The 17,147-nt window shown below is 43.5% G+C and overlaps 3 protein-coding genes across 17 annotated transcripts; 1 reads left to right on the top strand and 2 right to left on the bottom strand.

Moving 5' to 3' along the window:
* The first annotated feature begins 315 nt into the window (after window positions 1-315).
* AnxB11 (Annexin B11) lies at window positions 316-5,623 on the top strand. Of its 7 annotated transcripts, none has more exons than NM_001272689.1 (8): window positions 339-800; window positions 2,463-2,531; window positions 2,811-3,377; window positions 3,532-3,913; window positions 3,992-4,221; window positions 4,291-4,500; window positions 4,557-4,625; window positions 4,686-5,623. In NM_001272689.1, the coding sequence occupies exons 2-8, from the start codon at window positions 2,520-2,522 to the stop codon at window positions 4,749-4,751; spliced, it is 1,536 nt and encodes a 511-aa protein (NP_001259618.1). In that variant the 5' UTR covers window positions 339-800; window positions 2,463-2,519; the 3' UTR covers window positions 4,752-5,623. The 7 variants fall into 7 exon arrangements, with proteins under 7 accessions (NP_001259617.1, NP_001259618.1, NP_001259614.1 ...); NM_001272687.1 differs by lacking the exon at window positions 339-800 and adding an exon at window positions 2,189-2,208; NM_001272688.1 differs by lacking the exons at window positions 339-800; window positions 2,811-3,377 and adding an exon at window positions 316-337 and having other exon boundaries at window positions 4,686-5,078.
* On the bottom strand, window positions 4,996-7,535 carry Traf-like (TNF-receptor-associated factor-like). 7 transcript variants are annotated; one of them, NM_167517.3, is made up of 5 exons: window positions 6,996-7,535; window positions 6,496-6,924; window positions 6,018-6,426; window positions 5,847-5,962; window positions 4,996-5,786 (listed from the first exon to the last, which is right to left on the bottom strand). In NM_167517.3, exons 1-5 carry the CDS (start codon window positions 7,155-7,157, stop codon window positions 5,478-5,480), a joined length of 1,425 nt encoding a protein of 474 aa, NP_727976.1. In that variant the 5' UTR covers window positions 7,158-7,535; the 3' UTR covers window positions 4,996-5,477. The 7 variants fall into 7 exon arrangements, with proteins under 7 accessions (NP_727976.1, NP_001245714.1, NP_001259612.1 ...); NM_001258785.2 differs by having other exon boundaries at window positions 6,496-6,972; window positions 7,054-7,535; NM_001272683.1 differs by having other exon boundaries at window positions 7,054-7,535.
* Window positions 7,536-7,929: 394 nt separating this feature from the next.
* CG4301 (uncharacterized protein) lies at window positions 7,930-17,072 on the bottom strand. 3 transcript variants are annotated; one of them, NM_132897.3, is made up of 10 exons: window positions 13,372-14,272; window positions 12,591-12,798; window positions 12,384-12,509; window positions 11,717-12,263; window positions 11,225-11,639; window positions 10,410-11,158; window positions 9,849-10,345; window positions 8,952-9,765; window positions 8,561-8,887; window positions 8,178-8,494 (listed from the first exon to the last, which is right to left on the bottom strand). In NM_132897.3, the coding sequence occupies exons 1-10, from the start codon at window positions 13,501-13,503 to the stop codon at window positions 8,281-8,283; spliced, it is 4,029 nt and encodes a 1,342-aa protein (NP_573125.1). In that variant the 5' UTR covers window positions 13,504-14,272; the 3' UTR covers window positions 8,178-8,280. The 3 variants fall into 3 exon arrangements, with proteins under 3 accessions (NP_001245712.1, NP_573125.1, NP_001245711.1); NM_001258783.2 differs by lacking the exon at window positions 13,372-14,272 and adding an exon at window positions 16,849-17,072 and having other exon boundaries at window positions 7,930-8,494; window positions 10,410-11,639; NM_001258782.2 differs by lacking the exon at window positions 13,372-14,272 and adding an exon at window positions 15,492-16,159 and having other exon boundaries at window positions 10,410-11,639.
* Window positions 17,073-17,147: the final 75 nt, after the last annotated feature.

Raw genomic sequence — 17,147 nt, 5'->3', positions numbered from 1 at the left:
ACATAAAGATTGTACAAAGATTCTCTATAAAGTGAATCATAAAATTTACTGCATTGAACGTACTTTAGCTTAAATTTCCGTTGATTTCTTATTGGGAAATTAGGTATGTTAAGAGATTTGAATTAAGCAACTACAAAAGTGAATTCTGAAAACTGATTTCCAAATTAAAGAAAATAATGTTTTAATATTGCAGTTACTTCGCAGTTATACCGGGAACATACGAAATTGTGAATGCACCGGCTACTCGATAGCCACCGATATTCCGATTGGAAAGGGCACAGCTATCGACTAGAATCGAGTAATCAAAGTAACAACAGGTTGTTGTCCCGCCCTGGCGGTAAGTCAGTTGATAAATTCACTTCGGCATTACAAAATACCCGCAGAGTGCCAACATCGCGTTTGCCGATACTTAAAGTAATTAAAAGCGTTATAATTGTGCCGTTCTTTATGGTGTATTTGTTTTCGCGCAACATGCGTGTTCTTATTGCTGTTTAACACGTTTCCCTGAAGTGTAGACTTGTGAAATCTTTACTTTAAGTCTCTGCTCCCAAATATTCTCCAAGACAGACGTATTTGTGTGCCTGTGTGTGTATCTGCCGAGAAGAAATACATATATCGTACGACTGGTGGCGGGGTAACCAGCGATAGAAACTTTCGTTTGATATCTTCAGATACAAAGATACAATTGTATCTCGAAATGCAACTACTCACACACACGCACGCACGCACACCGGCACTGACACGTGTTGATGTGCTGCACTTGTGTGCGTTTTACCCATCTGTTGATTGCGACCTTGCTAGTAAATAATTACCATCTAATAAATTATGATACAATAGGAATAGATGCGCCCACCTATGTATCTAATTATGTAGGGGCGTGCACATAAGGCCCATTTTTATGCCTAAATGCCAATCTTCTGACCTATCTATCTATCTCATGTGCGCTTTTAATAGGTTATACTTAAATGAAAGCGATCGAACTTATACTTTTCCCGGAATCCGGGACCATTTCAAAGAATTTCAAGATAAGCGCACTCAAAGTTGTAAGCGATTATTGTCTTATTTTTAGTGGTATTTACGCAAAGTTGTTCGAATTTACTGTGCCAAAATCATAAGTAAAGAAATATATAAAAAGTACAACAACTAATTGCAAAATGAAGCATCAAAATTGTATTTCGCAAATGTTCGAAATATCTTTTCGGCTCTATGTAACTATGAATCCAAAATTCACAGGAATTTTACTTCTGATCCATTTGTAAAAGCATGACTCAATTAGTATACATAGATACTTAGATACATAGATACTTATGTATGCGCACGGGTAGACTTTGTTGACGTGGGTTTGAGTGTAAGATGAATCATCTCGGAGTGAGCAAATGCGTTCTGTTGCCTTGAAAACGGCCCTTTCCGATGATAATGGACCGCAGAAATCGCTGCGGTGGAAATAAAGCCATTGTTCTGGTTATTTGCGCTGCGAGGTGCCATTGAAGTCTTTTCCAAAACGAATTTAACTTAATTTTTTGGTTAAAAATGTATAAAGAGTGGGACAGAACAGACCGTACATGCAGTTGTTTATGTTTATCAATTGAAAAGTTTTCAAGAAAGGCTTTGCAAATGACGAAACAATTGGAAAACAAACCCAAAGCCTTTGTGCAAATAGTTTAATATATTATATTCAGGCCTCACATTTGTTTCCATACCCATTAAGTCAGGAGGCGTCCCTCTGTCTGAAGCAAAAAATTATAAATTACAAGTAACACGCATGACCCGCAGCTATATTGCGCATATATAATATAAGGTAAAAGGGAAAACACAACGTTTATATATATGTATATATATGTATATATATATATATATATGTAGATATGAAGTACCTTGTGGGCCACAAATGGGTGTAGCATACATGTGTACATGTGGCGAAAGTCTACATTGGCGACATTTCAGTGGAACCATTATAAGGTCTCTTGGGACAGTTTACTATATCGCCGAAATTAATTATTTTATTTTAATGTTTTTGCATATTTCATATATCCATATCAGTTGATTTATTTTTTTGGGAAGTTCCCTCTCTAAGCAAAACCGGATGCCTTTATCCCATATATGACGCAAATTCATATTACTCTTAATTGCTTAAATTATAAGGCATACCCTGTAATAGTGTTCTTATCTAATAGCGCAATCCCCACTCCAATTTGATTGGTTTCCAATGTATGTATACTCAAATACAAGTTAGACCTATTTTATAACTTAAAGTTTGATTTGTACATTAGCACGTTTTGTTGCGTAGTGTAATCTAATGTTTCGGTTCAAAGTCGCTTGTACCTTCTATTTGAGCACCAATCTTTAACATGATGTTAGATCAGCTGATTAAACATTAAAACTATATGTACATTGTACTTGTGCATGTGTGTGAATATTTTCAATTTAACGAAACGCATAATTCCTATTTTGCTCTTTTCCAGTACTGAATCTCAATCACCGGAAATTATCCACAGAATCTCCATAGAACCTCCCTCAAAATGTATCCCTTCGTAAGTTTTGAATGCACATCCTGTAGATTTTAGTTATAAAAGTATCAGCATTAATAAGTGCCTTGGTTCTTAAATATCATAACATATTCACAATATATTTTATAAATAAGTTTGGTATAACATATTTTTTTGGGTATAAAACTATAATAATTTATTCGGGTGAGTTCTTTCGTTTAGTCTGATTCATTTTTCTAAGAGATAGATGTCATTCTTGTGAGCTCTGTGTTTAATTCAGCGCCATGGAGTCAACTTGAATTGTACATTTTCTGACTTTTATAGGGTTCTGGAATGCCATCGCACCCCCCTACCTCCACTAACCACCACGAGCCGCCACGGGCGCCCTTTGGAGCTGGTTGGGTGCCACCGATGCAGCAAAACTCGCCATACCCACCACCCTCCCAGCCACACCCACACTCACAGCCATCGTCCCAAATGCATCCTCAGCAGCATCAGCAATATCCAGGCGGAGCTCCAGCTCCTTATCCACCAATGTCGGCACCGTACCCGTCCGCCGCCCCATCCTATCCACCATATCCCACCTCGAATCCTTACCCGGCACAATACGCTCCTCCAGCGCACAATCATTATCAGCAGCCATCGGTGTCGAACAGTCCCTATCCCGCGGATCGTGGATACACACCGGCCATGACAGCCGGATATGATGCGGGCTATGGCTACGGAAACGGACAAGGACATGGACAAGGACATGGACATGGGCAAGGACATGGGCACGGACATGGGCAAGGACATGAATATGGGCATGGATATGGGCAGGGCTATGGGCATGGACAGGGGCATGGGAATGGTCAGGGGCACGCGCATCGGTCACTCCCAGCTCACAGAGAGGTTGGTCATCAAATTTGGGGACTCACGTCCACACTAACCGCACTTCCCCATCCTCAGTCGAATTTGTTCCAGGGCGGGTCTAAAACAATACATGTTCATCATGCCCATCAGATCTGAGCTCGTTTTCAGTGACTGTTTTGACTGTTCTTTTCAGGGAACTCCCACGGTGGTGCCTGCCGCAAACTTCGATGCCGTCAAGGATGCTCACGACTTGCGCAAGGCCATGAAGGGCTTTGGAACAGATGAGGACGCTCTGATTAACATCATCTGTCGGCGATCCAACGAGCAGCGCCAGGAGATCCAGCGCCAGTTCAAGACGCACTTCGGCAAGGACCTCATCGAGGACATCAAGTCGGAGACGAGCGGCAACTTTGAGAAACTCCTCGTCGGCCTGCTGCGTCCCATCGTGGACTACTACTGCGCCGAGCTAAACGATGCCATGGCTGGCCTGGGCACCGACGAGGAGGTCCTCATCGAGATCCTCTGCACGCTGTCCAACATGGAGATCAATACGATCAAAAACCAGTACTTACGATGTAGGTCGTAATCTATTTGGCTTAGCCTTTTCTCTTTGTTCTAATATGGATTTTGTTTCTGCCAATCGTGTATATTAGTGTACGGCGCCCATTTGGAGTCTGAACTAAAGTCGGAGACGTCGGGCAACTTTAAGCGGCTGCTTACCTCCTTGTGCACGGCGGCGCGGGATGAGAGTGGTCGCGTGGATCCCGTGGCGGCCAAGAACGATGCTAGGGAGCTACTGAAAGCCGGCGAACTGCGCGTCGGCACCGATGAGAGCATGTTCAACATGATCCTCTGCCAGAGGAACTATCAGCAATTGAAACTGGTATGCTGCTTGATACTTGAGTACTTGTGTGTACAATTGAAACTCCAACATAATCATACCTAACCGCAGATATTCCAAGAGTACGAGGGCATGACTGGCCACTCGCTGGAGAAGGCGATCAAGAAGGAGTTCTCCGGCGATGTGATGGAGGGCCTGATTGCCATCTACAGGTGCGTCACCAACAAGGCCGAATACTTCGCTTCGCGCCTGCACAAGGCGATGGCCGGAATTGGCACCAATGACACCCAGTTGATCCGTGTGATCATCACGCGCAGCGAGGTAAGTACATCTATATATAATATCATTCAACCCTAAAATGTTGCAACGTTTTTCAGATTGATATGACGGACATTAAGGTAGCGTTCGAACGTCTGTACGGCAAGTCCCTCAAGAGCTGGATCAAGGTAAGATATATATATCTATCTATATCTATATTCTATAATCATATAAAATCCTACTTGCAGGGCGATACTTCGGGCCACTACAAGCACGCCCTTTATGCCCTGGTGGGTGAACAGCGCTCCTCTTAAGAATCTCCGCATATACATATATATGTATTATTCAAACCAAATCCGACGTGAAATCAATTATTCGAATATGTATTATCTCTTCTATGTATTCGTTCATTTAAATGCATACAACATACAAGAACACGCCAACGAAGCCAGACAATTATGATCCACAACGTAGACTATAAGTGCACACAAATAATACCTGAACGGGATCAGACATTTGATACCTCTTTCAAAGAAATGAACATGGGAACCGACAGTTGACAAGTGTTGAAGTTGTATTTTATTAAAAGACCTTTGTATTTAAATGCGTTCGTAAAGACAAATAATATGGAAGTTCCTCTCAAAAATCGCTTGTTAATTTGCTCGAAATGAAAAACCAAAAAATGAAAGAGTTGCTTATATCTTGACAAAGTGACCAGGGAAATGTTGCAATAAAAGCTATGCTTTCTAACTACCGACTTCGTCTCGACAGTGCCTCAATGTGACTATTGCCTAATTTGAAAAAAAGCATTTAAAACTGCAATGACATTTAAAACTACAATATACGCATATTGAAACGATGAATCGATTCGTATGCACTTATACACTATATATGTACACATACTCGTGTTTGTAAGCGGGTTTTTAACTTCCAGTTCGCTCTCAATGGAATAAATTATGTTTTATGTATGTGACAATCCGCAATTGGATTTTTTTTTTCTTATCGCTCCTGGTGGGTGGGATAGCGATGCTGCATGGGTTTTATTTTAGAACTCGAACCTCGATGAACATGGAATCGTTGCGAAGATAGTTGCGACTGGTGATTACCTTGTGTGGTATATGGAAGTACTGGTTGCTTTGGATAAAATCATCGCTCTTCTTGCGCACAAAGATGGTCTTCACATAATCCTCGGCATCTGCCACATTCGTGCACTGATCCCGGATGATGATCTCGGCCTGAAGGCGGCATGGCCAGGCCAGAAGGGGATCGTACTCTCCGGATAGAACGTTCAAGCAGGCGATCATGTTCCTGCCCTTCCAGGTGCCCTTGCCATTCAAGTATATATCCAGCTAGTAATGGGGTATACATATATAAATGGCATATCCAACCAAGATCCAACCTCAACTCACCCGTAGAGCATAGCCAAAGGCTTTATTGGAGAACATGGCGCTATGGAGGATGGTGTCGTACTGCTTGGACTCTTCCAGTTTTTTCGAGTAATCCTTGATGCGCCAAATCAAGTGTCCTGTACGACCAGATATTATATATTTAAATTACTATATTGAACCAACAATATGTACCCCTTATATTCTGGACACTGGCAATCCGCTGCTGCATGGCCATTTGGGTCTCCAAATCCGATATATTCTGCATGGTCTGGTGAAGTGCTCGATCCAATTTATCGCAACGTTCCTCCGTTTCGCACACAATGTTCTTCACATTCTTCACCTCATAGTCCAATGTGGCCTGCTTTGACGTCACATAGTCACTGTTGCCCAGCTTTGTTTTGATGTCCTCATTGATCTGCTGCAGAAACTCCTCGATCTGAAAGAACTTCTCCCTGTTGAGCCGCTCGTTCTCAAAGATCAGCTCCTCCAGCTTTAGGATATTGTCGTTTAGCTGATTCTGGTGATAGGTCACGTCCGCCGAGAGCTGATTGACCAGCTTTTGGGCCTCATCCAGCCTGGACTCCACTTGCTCTTTCAAGGACTTCGACGGAGATATGCACATTAAAGATAGATAGTATATATATATTTAAATAAAGTAGCATTAACTAACCTGTGTGATATCACAGCAGTACTGGACATCCAGCTGGTTCTGTTCGATGGCGAATGCCTTCCGATTGGTTTCCTCCTCCATCTGGCGACGCAGATCGTCCATTGCCTTCTCGGTTTCGCGGGTCCAGTCCTCGACGACCTGGTTCTGCTTCCGTATGTTGCCCACATCGGTAATGAGATGCAAACGCTGTCGTATCTCCTCGTTGAGAACGGACCGAATGGTGCCCACGTCCTGTTCAATGACCAGGAGACGCTGATCCGACTGCCTATCCAGGCGATCCATGCTGACACTCATGCGTTGCTGATTGCTCAGATTGTGCTGGTTGCGTGGACACTCCTTCAGATGGGATCGCATACGGATGCGTGGAATGAAGGCCTGACAGCCGTTGGGACACTCCTCCAGCACCTGGCCGCAGTGGATCAGGTGTTCCTGCAGTCGCATCCAAAGAGGAGTAATGTAATAGTAATCAAAGGTGAACTGAAAAGTTGGACGATTATAACCGTGAATGTCTGGGCATCGAACCATTCGTTGCAGAAGAGGCACGACGACTTCTCATACTTGACTATGGTCGTCGATTTGGGCTGATTCTGATTCTCATTCTGATTCTGATACTGATTCTGCTCGGTTAGATCCTTTCTCGACGACGACTTGGTCAGTGACATTATATTGATTAAAGGAAAGCAAATTCGATTGAAACTTTGGATCAGCAAATTCTCTGGCGCTGCGAGCACCGCCCTATGCACACTAAACTCAGCCAAAAATGATTAAGAATTTCCTTGGGCATAGTCATACGCGGCGCACACAGACATGGTTTAGATATAGCTTTGCACATGTGTTAGCATTAGGGCGTCCATGGGAATCTATACGACAACCTCGAACTGATAGCACTGCCATTTGGTGCGATTACCACTATTTCGAAATGCGAGAGCAACCAACGAATCGTATTGACCACTAACTTGGCGAACTACGACCAGGAAAACACAGCCACCGAGAATCCACTAAAATCGTAACCGTCACCAGATCTTCCAGCGACTATATGGCCACATATGTACCTGCAAAATGTTCATATCTCTAGCTCCCCTTGTACAAACATATTCGGAATGCGAGTGGAGATAACATTATCAATGAAAAACGGGCTTCACAATCAAAACTTTGTCCATTGCCTCGGCAATGCAAATGGTAACGACGCCATCAACTAGATAACAATGTGGTGGGCGGCAGTGATCGTGGGCGTGGCAGTGGGTATGGCCGAACCAACAGGTGCCCTACGTACACATATGTGGATCGGGATTGAAGTACATTTACTGACTCGCCGCCCTACTTTATGGTATCAAAAGTGGGGCAACGGCTAAACTGTGATAAAAACGGGCTATATACTTTCGTATATATTTTTAAACAATATCCGATGTAGGAAAAATATTAAATAAATCCTTTATTAATTAGATGTTTGTATCGTGTAGCTGTATTGAAACCCAGCATTTTCGTAAACGAACCATTTTTCCAAGTGTAGTTGCACTTGCTCTCAATAAGTCGCCGAGATTATGATAAAAATGTTATCAGCCTAAAATGTCGTACTTCCCAGTTGATTGCGAGTGTTAGCATACGATTTCAAGGTTCTCCATTTGGGAAGTTGAGATACTTTCCTACCTCTAAGGTGGTGGTCAGAAATCAAATCTATTGTTCAAACGTTTAACAAAAATTTGTTTATCTAACAAAAAAAAAAAAAATTGTATACATGAGGAAATAAATAAATTAGGGGTATAAAAACTATAGCCTAATCGACGATTACAAGTATGTGGACTCAAACTTCTCGCGCATCTTAAGTTTCCGTTGTTTTCCGGGAAAAATGCTGAAACTCTTTATGTTGAGCGCCCTCTGGAGCATTCGGATGGTATAGTCGGGTACCAGGCAGGCCACACAGGTCACTATGATCCACAGCCAGACTGGCAGTGAGGCCAACAGATTGTTGTAGGCCCAGTAGATGTCGGTGTCGTAGTCCCTGCAAATAATACATATACATATTAGTTTAAACCTTAAATGGATACATTCGTAGCCATGAACTCACAGATTGATAACGTTGTAGATAACCGTTGTGACTACAAAGCCCAAAATGGAAATGATAATGGTGAATATATACCAAAAGGACAGATACATTGACTCGAGCCAGAGCTTAAGGTTCACGACCACCACCACCGTCCACATGAGGAGGGTGCCGAAGCAGGAGAAGGCCACCGTCTGTCCGTAGTTCAGGAGAACGTTGTTGTAGTAGAAGAAGCAGAAGGCGAAGTAGAATATGATGACACTGTGGTAGATCGCAAATAGGACCCACATCAGGAAGTACGGCCAGTGGAGCTGCTTGTTGTCCGTGTTCTTCTTGTAAAGCTGTGGCGTTCTGTTCAAGTTGCATTTTTAGTAACATCAACATTATACATATAAACGATTGAACCCACTGTTACCTCATCAACTTCTCCTCGGTGTATGGCTTCTCGGAGATAGCTATGAACAAAATGGGCAGCGAGGTGTATATCACATTGTACAAGGTAAGGAATAGCGAATCGTAGACGGAGGATGAGGAGAACAGCGTGTGAAACTGGAACAGGAACATGATGCCCATAAAGACGATGTTCTTGTAGAAGAAGTACAGCACCAGCAGGGACAGTCGGACACTGTGATAGTGTCCATGGACGAGAAGCAATCTCTTGAGCATGCAAAACTTGGCGAAGGCAAAATCGGCGCATCGTGCCGCCTGCCTGCCCTCGCGTCCCATGATGCCGATGCCCACGTGAGCCTCCTGGATCATCGACACATCATTGGCGCCATCGCCAATGGAGGCCGTGTTGTAGTTCTCATTGGATGACTTGATCAATGACACCACTTCGCTTTTCTGCAGCGGACTAAGGCGGCAGCACAGAACGGCCGTACACTTGACAGCCACATCCCGGAACTCCGAGCTGGCCTCTGCCAGGGCCACGCCCAAGCTCTTGCCGTCAATGAGAAGAGCGCACTCCTGGCCAATACCGAAGATGATCTCACGATCAAGTGCGTTCAGATGCAGGAGCATCTCCTCTCTATTCTTGCACTCCATAATGAAGTACTTCTTGGCATCGGGTGGAATGTGTCCGCAGGACAGGGCTATATTCAGGGCTGTCTCCACCTTATCGCCCGTTAGCACCCAGATTTTAATGCCAGCCGCCTGCAGAGATACCAACGTATCGGCCACGTCGTCCTGCAGGGCATCCTCCACAGCTGTTGCACCGAGCAAATCAAGATCTGTGCAAAGAACAGAAATGCATAAGTTGTTGGCGCCCAACGTGGGGCACCATGGACTTATGTGGAATGTCACTAGTACTCACTGCTTTCAATTTTAGCATAACACTCCTCGCTGAGCTGCTTTCGATTCTCAAGTGAGCTGTTCGCCTGTGCCAGCTCCACAAGGAAGTCCTGGTACTCCTCCTCGCTAATTAGCCTCCTGGCAATAGCCAATGTACGTAATCCTAGTCGTGCGAAATCACTTATATGAGCGTCCGTCTTTGTGACCAGCTCGGCTGAACTGTTGGCGCACAGTGGAAAGACATAGCTCTCGGCACCCTTTGTGTAGATCCACTTCTTGCCATCCGTATCCCGGACAATCACGCTCATGCGCTTGCGATCCGACGTAAACTCCAGGACATGGAGGCGCTGGAAGGTCTCTTCCCTGGGCTTGGCGAACGGTCGCTTGTAGTCCATGTGGGGCGGGACGATGCGCACGCGCAGCGTTTCGTCATCGTCTCCGGTGTAGACCATGCCCAAATTGGCGCACGCCTCCACCAATGCCTTCTCATCCGGACTGGAGGCCTGATAGTCCAAGGTGCTGTTGAAAGAGATGTGAAATTGAGATGCTTCTTCAAATTTTGGATTTTCTTGAATCCGCTTACAATATAAAGTCCCGGATTTCGTTCTTTCGGCGCTGTGATTCAGCCCGCACCAGAATGGTGGGCTGTCGGGTGAAGGTGGGCGCGGCATAGGATTCCCGAGAAGTGGTGCTCGGCGATCGAAAGAGCACACCTGCGGGCGGGGTGCTGGCCGTAACCGGATTTGTGAGGTAGGCATTGGGCGCGCCATATGAGTGCGCCCTTCGGTGACCCGGCGCCTGACCACTGGGCGCTTCCCAGGACTGTTGCAGATCCTTCTCTGAGGTAGACCGTCTGAATTGCAGCGAAATGGGTCGAAAGTTTGTTGTGGGCTCCACTCCGTTCGTGACCGTATTAGGGTCAGTCTGATTGATATTCAGATCGCTGGCGGCACCATTGTTCATCCGATTGGAGCGCGCAAAGTTGGGACTCCTCTTGATAACCACCGGACGCTTGCGACGCTCCACGCCATAGCCGTCGTCGGAAACCAATAAGGGATTAACATCGGACGAAATGATCGTTGAGTTGACCCCATTGGGATGAGCCGACACCGAGTTATCAATGGTGTGGCCCACATTTAGCTCGCTCTGCTGACTAGCATTGTGGCTCTCCTCGGTGATGTCCGAAATGGAGTACATCTCCGGCGGACCCGACTTAATCGCCGTCACTGGCTCCCGTTTGGCAGTGCCCGCATCCGCCTGTTCCAGAGATCCGGAGGCCACCTGAACGGTGTGGCATATGGACAAGGCCTGGAAGAAGACGCGCTGATTGGCCTGCAAGGACAAACGACAGACAGATTTGGGAACGCCACTTAAGCTATAGCGATGGAAAAGACTCACGGAAAACTTATTGATGTCCAGTAGTGCCTTGGTCTCCTCATCCTCCAGCCGCGTCTTTTTAAAGAGGAACTTGTTACCATTTATCGAGCACTGCTGGAAGTTCATCTCGTTCTTGGTCAGCGTGCCCGTCTTATCCGAGAACAGTATATTGATCTGGCCCAGTTCTTCGTTCAGATTGGATGTGTTGACCACGCACGGCTGATCGGTCTCATTCTCGTAAAGCTCAAGGTCCCACTCCATGAACCAACTGCCGATGACGCGCTGCAGCTCGATGGTCACGTAGAGGGAGATGGGTATTAGGTAGTTGAAGAGGATCAGGAACGACAGGTAGTCCTGCAGGAATTGCTTCACACTGTAGCTATCCGTCGCATCCCCCAGATAGGTCAGCTTGGGTATCACAAATAGTTCATTGTACCTGCGGATCAAATACGAGTAGGTTGTATATTAACCCAATTGAAGAATATATATGTATGTAGTCCAAGATGAACTTACCTCTTCAGGAAGTAGAGCAGAGTGACGATGGCGATCAGGGCGACCAGGATGACAATCAAAAAGCGATTGATGTACGTCTCGCTGGAGGCGTTTTTGTTCCTGGTGAGCCGGCTGTTCAGCTGCAGCTTGGAGATCATGCCCGTGTAGACGGCGCAACCGATGACGCATTCCGTGTTCTTCACCCGCGATCCGCGCAGCAGGACATTCTCGGTGGACAGCGGAAGCACCCGACCCTCGCCGCCCTTCAGCTCGATCTTGCCATTGAAGCTGTACAGATCGGTGGTGGGGCTCTCGCACTCGATAATGCCCAGTTTGTGCATCTCCGGCAGGTCGACGGTGGGCAGGTCGCGCGGCACCATCAGCGTCTTCAGGTTGGACTCTCCGTCCAAGTTCGCCGTGGTGATGAAACACTTGCCGTGCGGATCGGTGGATCGCAGCAGCACCAGATCGCACGGCACATCGCAGTCCCGCTCCACGACGATCAGTTCGCCGGGAATCACGTCCTGCGACTTAATTATCGCCTCCTTGCCATCGCGGATGACAGTAACTAAAGTTGTAAAATAAATATTCATTAATTGATATAAATTGAATTGAATTTGTGGCAAGAAAACTTTTCAAATTTCCCAATGAAGAATTCACTTTCGAAAGTTTACTTTCTTTCACCCACCTGGCGAGGAGTTGACCACATTATCGGTTCTATACCGCAGGATATCTTCATATCCTTGCTTAGCGGCGGTCACAGCAATTACAAATACCAGTGGTAAAAGTGAGGTCATCGGGGACACTGGACTATCTGCGAATAGATTAAAGATAAATAAATATTTATTAAGAATTATATATTATTATGAAAATGTTGTTATATTTCCATATTTACCAATTAAAAGTGATATAATTGTCATCACCAGGAAGTAGAAATTCGCAATCCGGCGAAATTGCTCCAGAAGATTTTGTGGCAGGAATGTGATAAGTGTATATTTGGTGGACTTGATGCGATTCTGGCCCTTTGGTCTTTTCTTTTTGATATCCTGGGGGCCACCGATTTGTATTTGCAGCCAATCATTTATTGTACTAACTCTGGAGCCCTGGAAGATAAAATAAATGACAAGGCCATCGGAATACGTTGATTGAACAACAAATGGTAGACATCTAGTGATAAGAACTCGAATTATCAGCGTATTTTTTTGTTTGGCTTATGAATCAGCGTCCTTTTTTGGTCACTGTCTATTGGCATTGTTTTTTAAAGTCCGCCAAATGTTTACTATTAAGATTAATTAACTTTTTTTCGGCAGAAGAATGTCCATCAAGTTGTTTATATGGCAAGTAATAGCTAAAATGATCGATAGAAAAGCGCATAACTAAGCAAATTTTCTATTAAAGTGTAGTTTGAAAAGATTCACCTAATATTCAATTTTTCAGAGATAAACTTCACCAACAAAAGTGAAAAAATAACAGCATAAATATGTATTAAACTTGGTGGTTGGTAAGTAGCTTGCGCAATCGCTTTGCAACCTAAACAAATATCACGCATACGCCACATAAGCCAGATGTAATCTTATACCAAAGAATTCTAACTGCTGACTTTCTTCAAATAGTGAAAAATAGGCACTACCTGTGTACTAAAAATCGTTTACCAAAATCCCAAGCCCAACACACACCTTATGCCAATTCCATAAAAATGCGTCTTTCAGATGAAAGGACTCCTGATCTGCCCACGGTGTCTGGCGATGGGCTCCCAGGCGATCTATGCGTCGAAATCCGCTCAGATGGTCATGGCCAAAGAAATTCATTGTTCATCATTCCAGAATTGGCGCATTTGGTAGCGGTGTGACCACGGACGCGCCCGATCATCGCTCAGAAAGCTTTATCCTCAGACTCAAGCCGGTAGTTGATTTTTCCGGACAATGGAAAACAGTTTTCCTTTTCTTTTTATTTTTTTTATTTTTATGTACGACAATTCTCGTGTTGTGGGGCAATCACATTTTCAAACACCTGCTTGTGTTTATGCGGTCACTCGTTATTTGGCTATTGTTAATTATTGTTTATTCATCGACCGAATGGTCGCACATACATACATACATACATACATATGTACATAGGTCTTGTATGCACAATGGACCGGACCTTTGTAAAGTACGTTTTTATGAATGTTTTTTGATAGTCCAGCTATCTAACTATTAAACGAATGTTTGAAACGATGTGCTAATGGAGTTTAATCACTATTACAGCGTGGCCAATAATTTTAAGCACTCGAATACGGTCCACCCTAATGCACATACAACCATTTGTATATTTATCGACTTTTTCTCAGCACACTTAAGTGTATAACCTTAAAACGATGTTAAGTGGGCAATTTTAACACTTCAATTGAACAGTTCTATGGTGCACATTGGAATCCACATAGGCACAACGATTTTTTTTATAGATTTGTACTATATATCAGTGCGTATTTGCATATGAATTTACATATGTAGATAATATCCAAATGTATTTCACACACCGCAATATCTAGTCTATATCACATCATTCAATAATATCCTTCCGGGATACATCTATGCGTAGCCTAATATCTAATGGATCGCGAGAGAGCCGCGTGATGTGCGCCAGTGCAAAGCCGTTCTCACACTGAGAATTCGATCTGCATTTCTATGGCAATTCGGATGCCATACCTATACCCATGCCCGTACCCATGCCCGTACCCATACCCGTATCCATACCCATTCCCATTCCCATTCACAGCTTCAAAAATCGGTCGTACGGCCGCAGCTTCACATTCAGCTTCGGGCATCCAATAAAAAGCTCAAAAACTTATTGACGTCGCCAGTTCAAGTTTGCGATGTACACCGCGGCGACACATGAAGAAATTCAGACATTCGGCAACTAATAGGTTCAAAGTGCATAGTTAATTTGGCGTATTGTCAATTCGATGACGTCCCCCACTCAAATCAAATCTCATAAAATTCAATTGCTTAAGAACTTGCACTGACTTTCTCATTAAAAAGCTTTCACTCAACATATGTTTTTTTGCAAAAGGAAGTTCAGTTTTGAAAGCAATTGTTTATCTTTAAAGCAAAAAAAAAAGAAAAGAATTCTATTTAAAAGTTCCATGCTAATAGATTACAAAATTAGTAAATGAAGTACTTTAGTACTGATCAATTTCTCGGAGCCACAATGAATCTTTAATTCTATTTTAAAACGACGCCAATTTTAATTTATAAACATTTCACGTTCACATATGCTTATGCTTAATAATAGCAGTTTTCTATTAAACATAGCCAAACTGTTCATGAAAACTCTCTTGGGCACTTTTCAGAGATTTGCATTTGAAAAACATTAGCTTTACCATAAATTGTTTAAATATTATAACAGCGCTAAATAAAGACTGACTCACACGTTGTCACATGTAAATGTCGATCAGTCAACTTAGGAAAAGAAAACCAAAAAAAAAACCCAAATATTTTGAAAAACCCAACCATTGGTGGAGATTAAAAACCAATTGGAAAAACTCGGGATTTCCAAGCCAGCCAAAAGAATCGTGCGATGGAGATCCAAGATTATAAAGTTGCAATCCACTTTATCTAAGCGACGCTATCTATTTTTCACACTCGCATATCGACAAACGACGTTGCTTTATAGCTGAGGCTTATCTAATATATAGAAATTCACTGATGGATTTGGAGACACACTCACACACGTATGTACATGTACTGAAGAAAACCTTATGTTCACTGTTTTTTTTTTGCTGTTGATATTACACAACATCGAGCTGTGGACTCACCCTTTTCTGAAACAATCTCTCGAAGAACTTGCCCATGATGATCCCTTGACTTTATCCACTGCGCTGGGGCTTCAATCCTCACGAGGTTCATTAACAATTGTTGAGAGGTATTGGGGACAATGTGGCACCGACGCGAAACAATAGCATAACTGACTAAAACTGACCGATTTTGGTATCTCTCTAAAATACTTCGTTACCACGAATTCGTCGTATTGCTTATCGGTAATAACAGTTTTTTTTTTTTCGTCTTTACTTTTTTTTTTTTGTTTTTTTTTTTGAAACCAATAGCCGACTAGCCAGGTAATCTCTTCGCTAGATTCCGATGAGTAAGTTATTTCCGATCAATTTCCAATTGCCGAAGCTCGCACACTCTCGTTCAGGATAGACCAATCCTCTCCGAGGTGTTTGAAAGTAGTGTTCCATCGAGTTAACATGATTGTTGCACTCGGTGCGTTGTTATTGTTATAATGGTACGCAACACGCTATTATTGGCTATCAGATGATAGATGTTTAGGGAGTGCAATGCATTCGAGTCTTTTGCTTTCAGTTAACAGCGAACAACGTGCACGTGCTCATGAGAGCCACCGTCTGCCAAGACGTACTTGCTCAACTGATTAACTGAGATCCGTGCAAGAGCACCGGGTCCATAGTCCCTCCCATATCCTCACCCAGTGTACATTCTCTTCTTGGAGCAGCCAGTATTGAAGCTTTCCGGAGCAGCGAGACCCACCCATATCTAACCGCCTATATGTAGACTGCCAAAAAACTGATAAGATTATGAGTACGTATATCTAGGTGGCGAGCACATCAGCTGACTAATCGGCACCGTGCCCGGGATACATTTGGAGCGACATTTGGATGGCATGTTTCCCACTTGGGTTGGGTTCACTGTAGTGCAGAGCGTAAGATATATATACGTATATCCATCCAGCCGTTCGTCACCATGATCGTGGTTAAATTCTATCCAAATTCAACATCTTCTCGTCATTTTACGGTCCATAAATTTCGATAAGAGAGATACGGATATCGACGACATCCAGGGGCAGTTCTTTTATCACAAAGCTTTATCACTTTAAAGGCCATATGTAGTGGAGAACGATAGCTTTACACGACCACCTTGTATTTCACAATTTAATTGGCGTATTAAGTCTTAAGTCGTAGGTCTTTGAGATAGTTTTGTAAATTGAATAGTTGGTTTTTTTTTTAAATATTAAAACATAATCTTTTCGCACACACACACACACACACACGATTCTTCAAAACCCATGAAGCTATGCTAATTTGTTGCAGAATGTAAAAATATTCGAATGCCAGAATGTTTTCTTAGTTGAAATATCTGAGCGATGGTCAAACCTACCATTTTTCTGGCGATTAATTTGAGTTTGAAGAGTTGTAGTGCTGAGTCGTTTTGCACCGGAAGTCCTCTGGCCAAACAAACGGGTAAACAAACAGCGAGCTTTGCGGGCGAAATAAAATATATGTATGTACAAGACCGCTTATGGATCACAGATATAATATATATAGACTTTTGTATATATACTATACATATAGATTATTGTACACAGAATCGAAAGGAAAGAGAGACCTTCCACGCGCAAACTGATCTATTGGCAAACTGTCGAAGAATTGTTGATACCGATACCACGAACAAAGTCG

Source organism: Drosophila melanogaster, chromosome X (genome assembly GCF_000001215.4).
Source record: "Drosophila melanogaster chromosome X".
In the NCBI taxonomy this organism is placed as follows: Eukaryota; Metazoa; Arthropoda; class Insecta; order Diptera; family Drosophilidae; genus Drosophila; species Drosophila melanogaster.
Note: the sequence above shows the minus strand (reverse complement) of the source record. Positions and strands in the feature narration are given on the sequence as shown.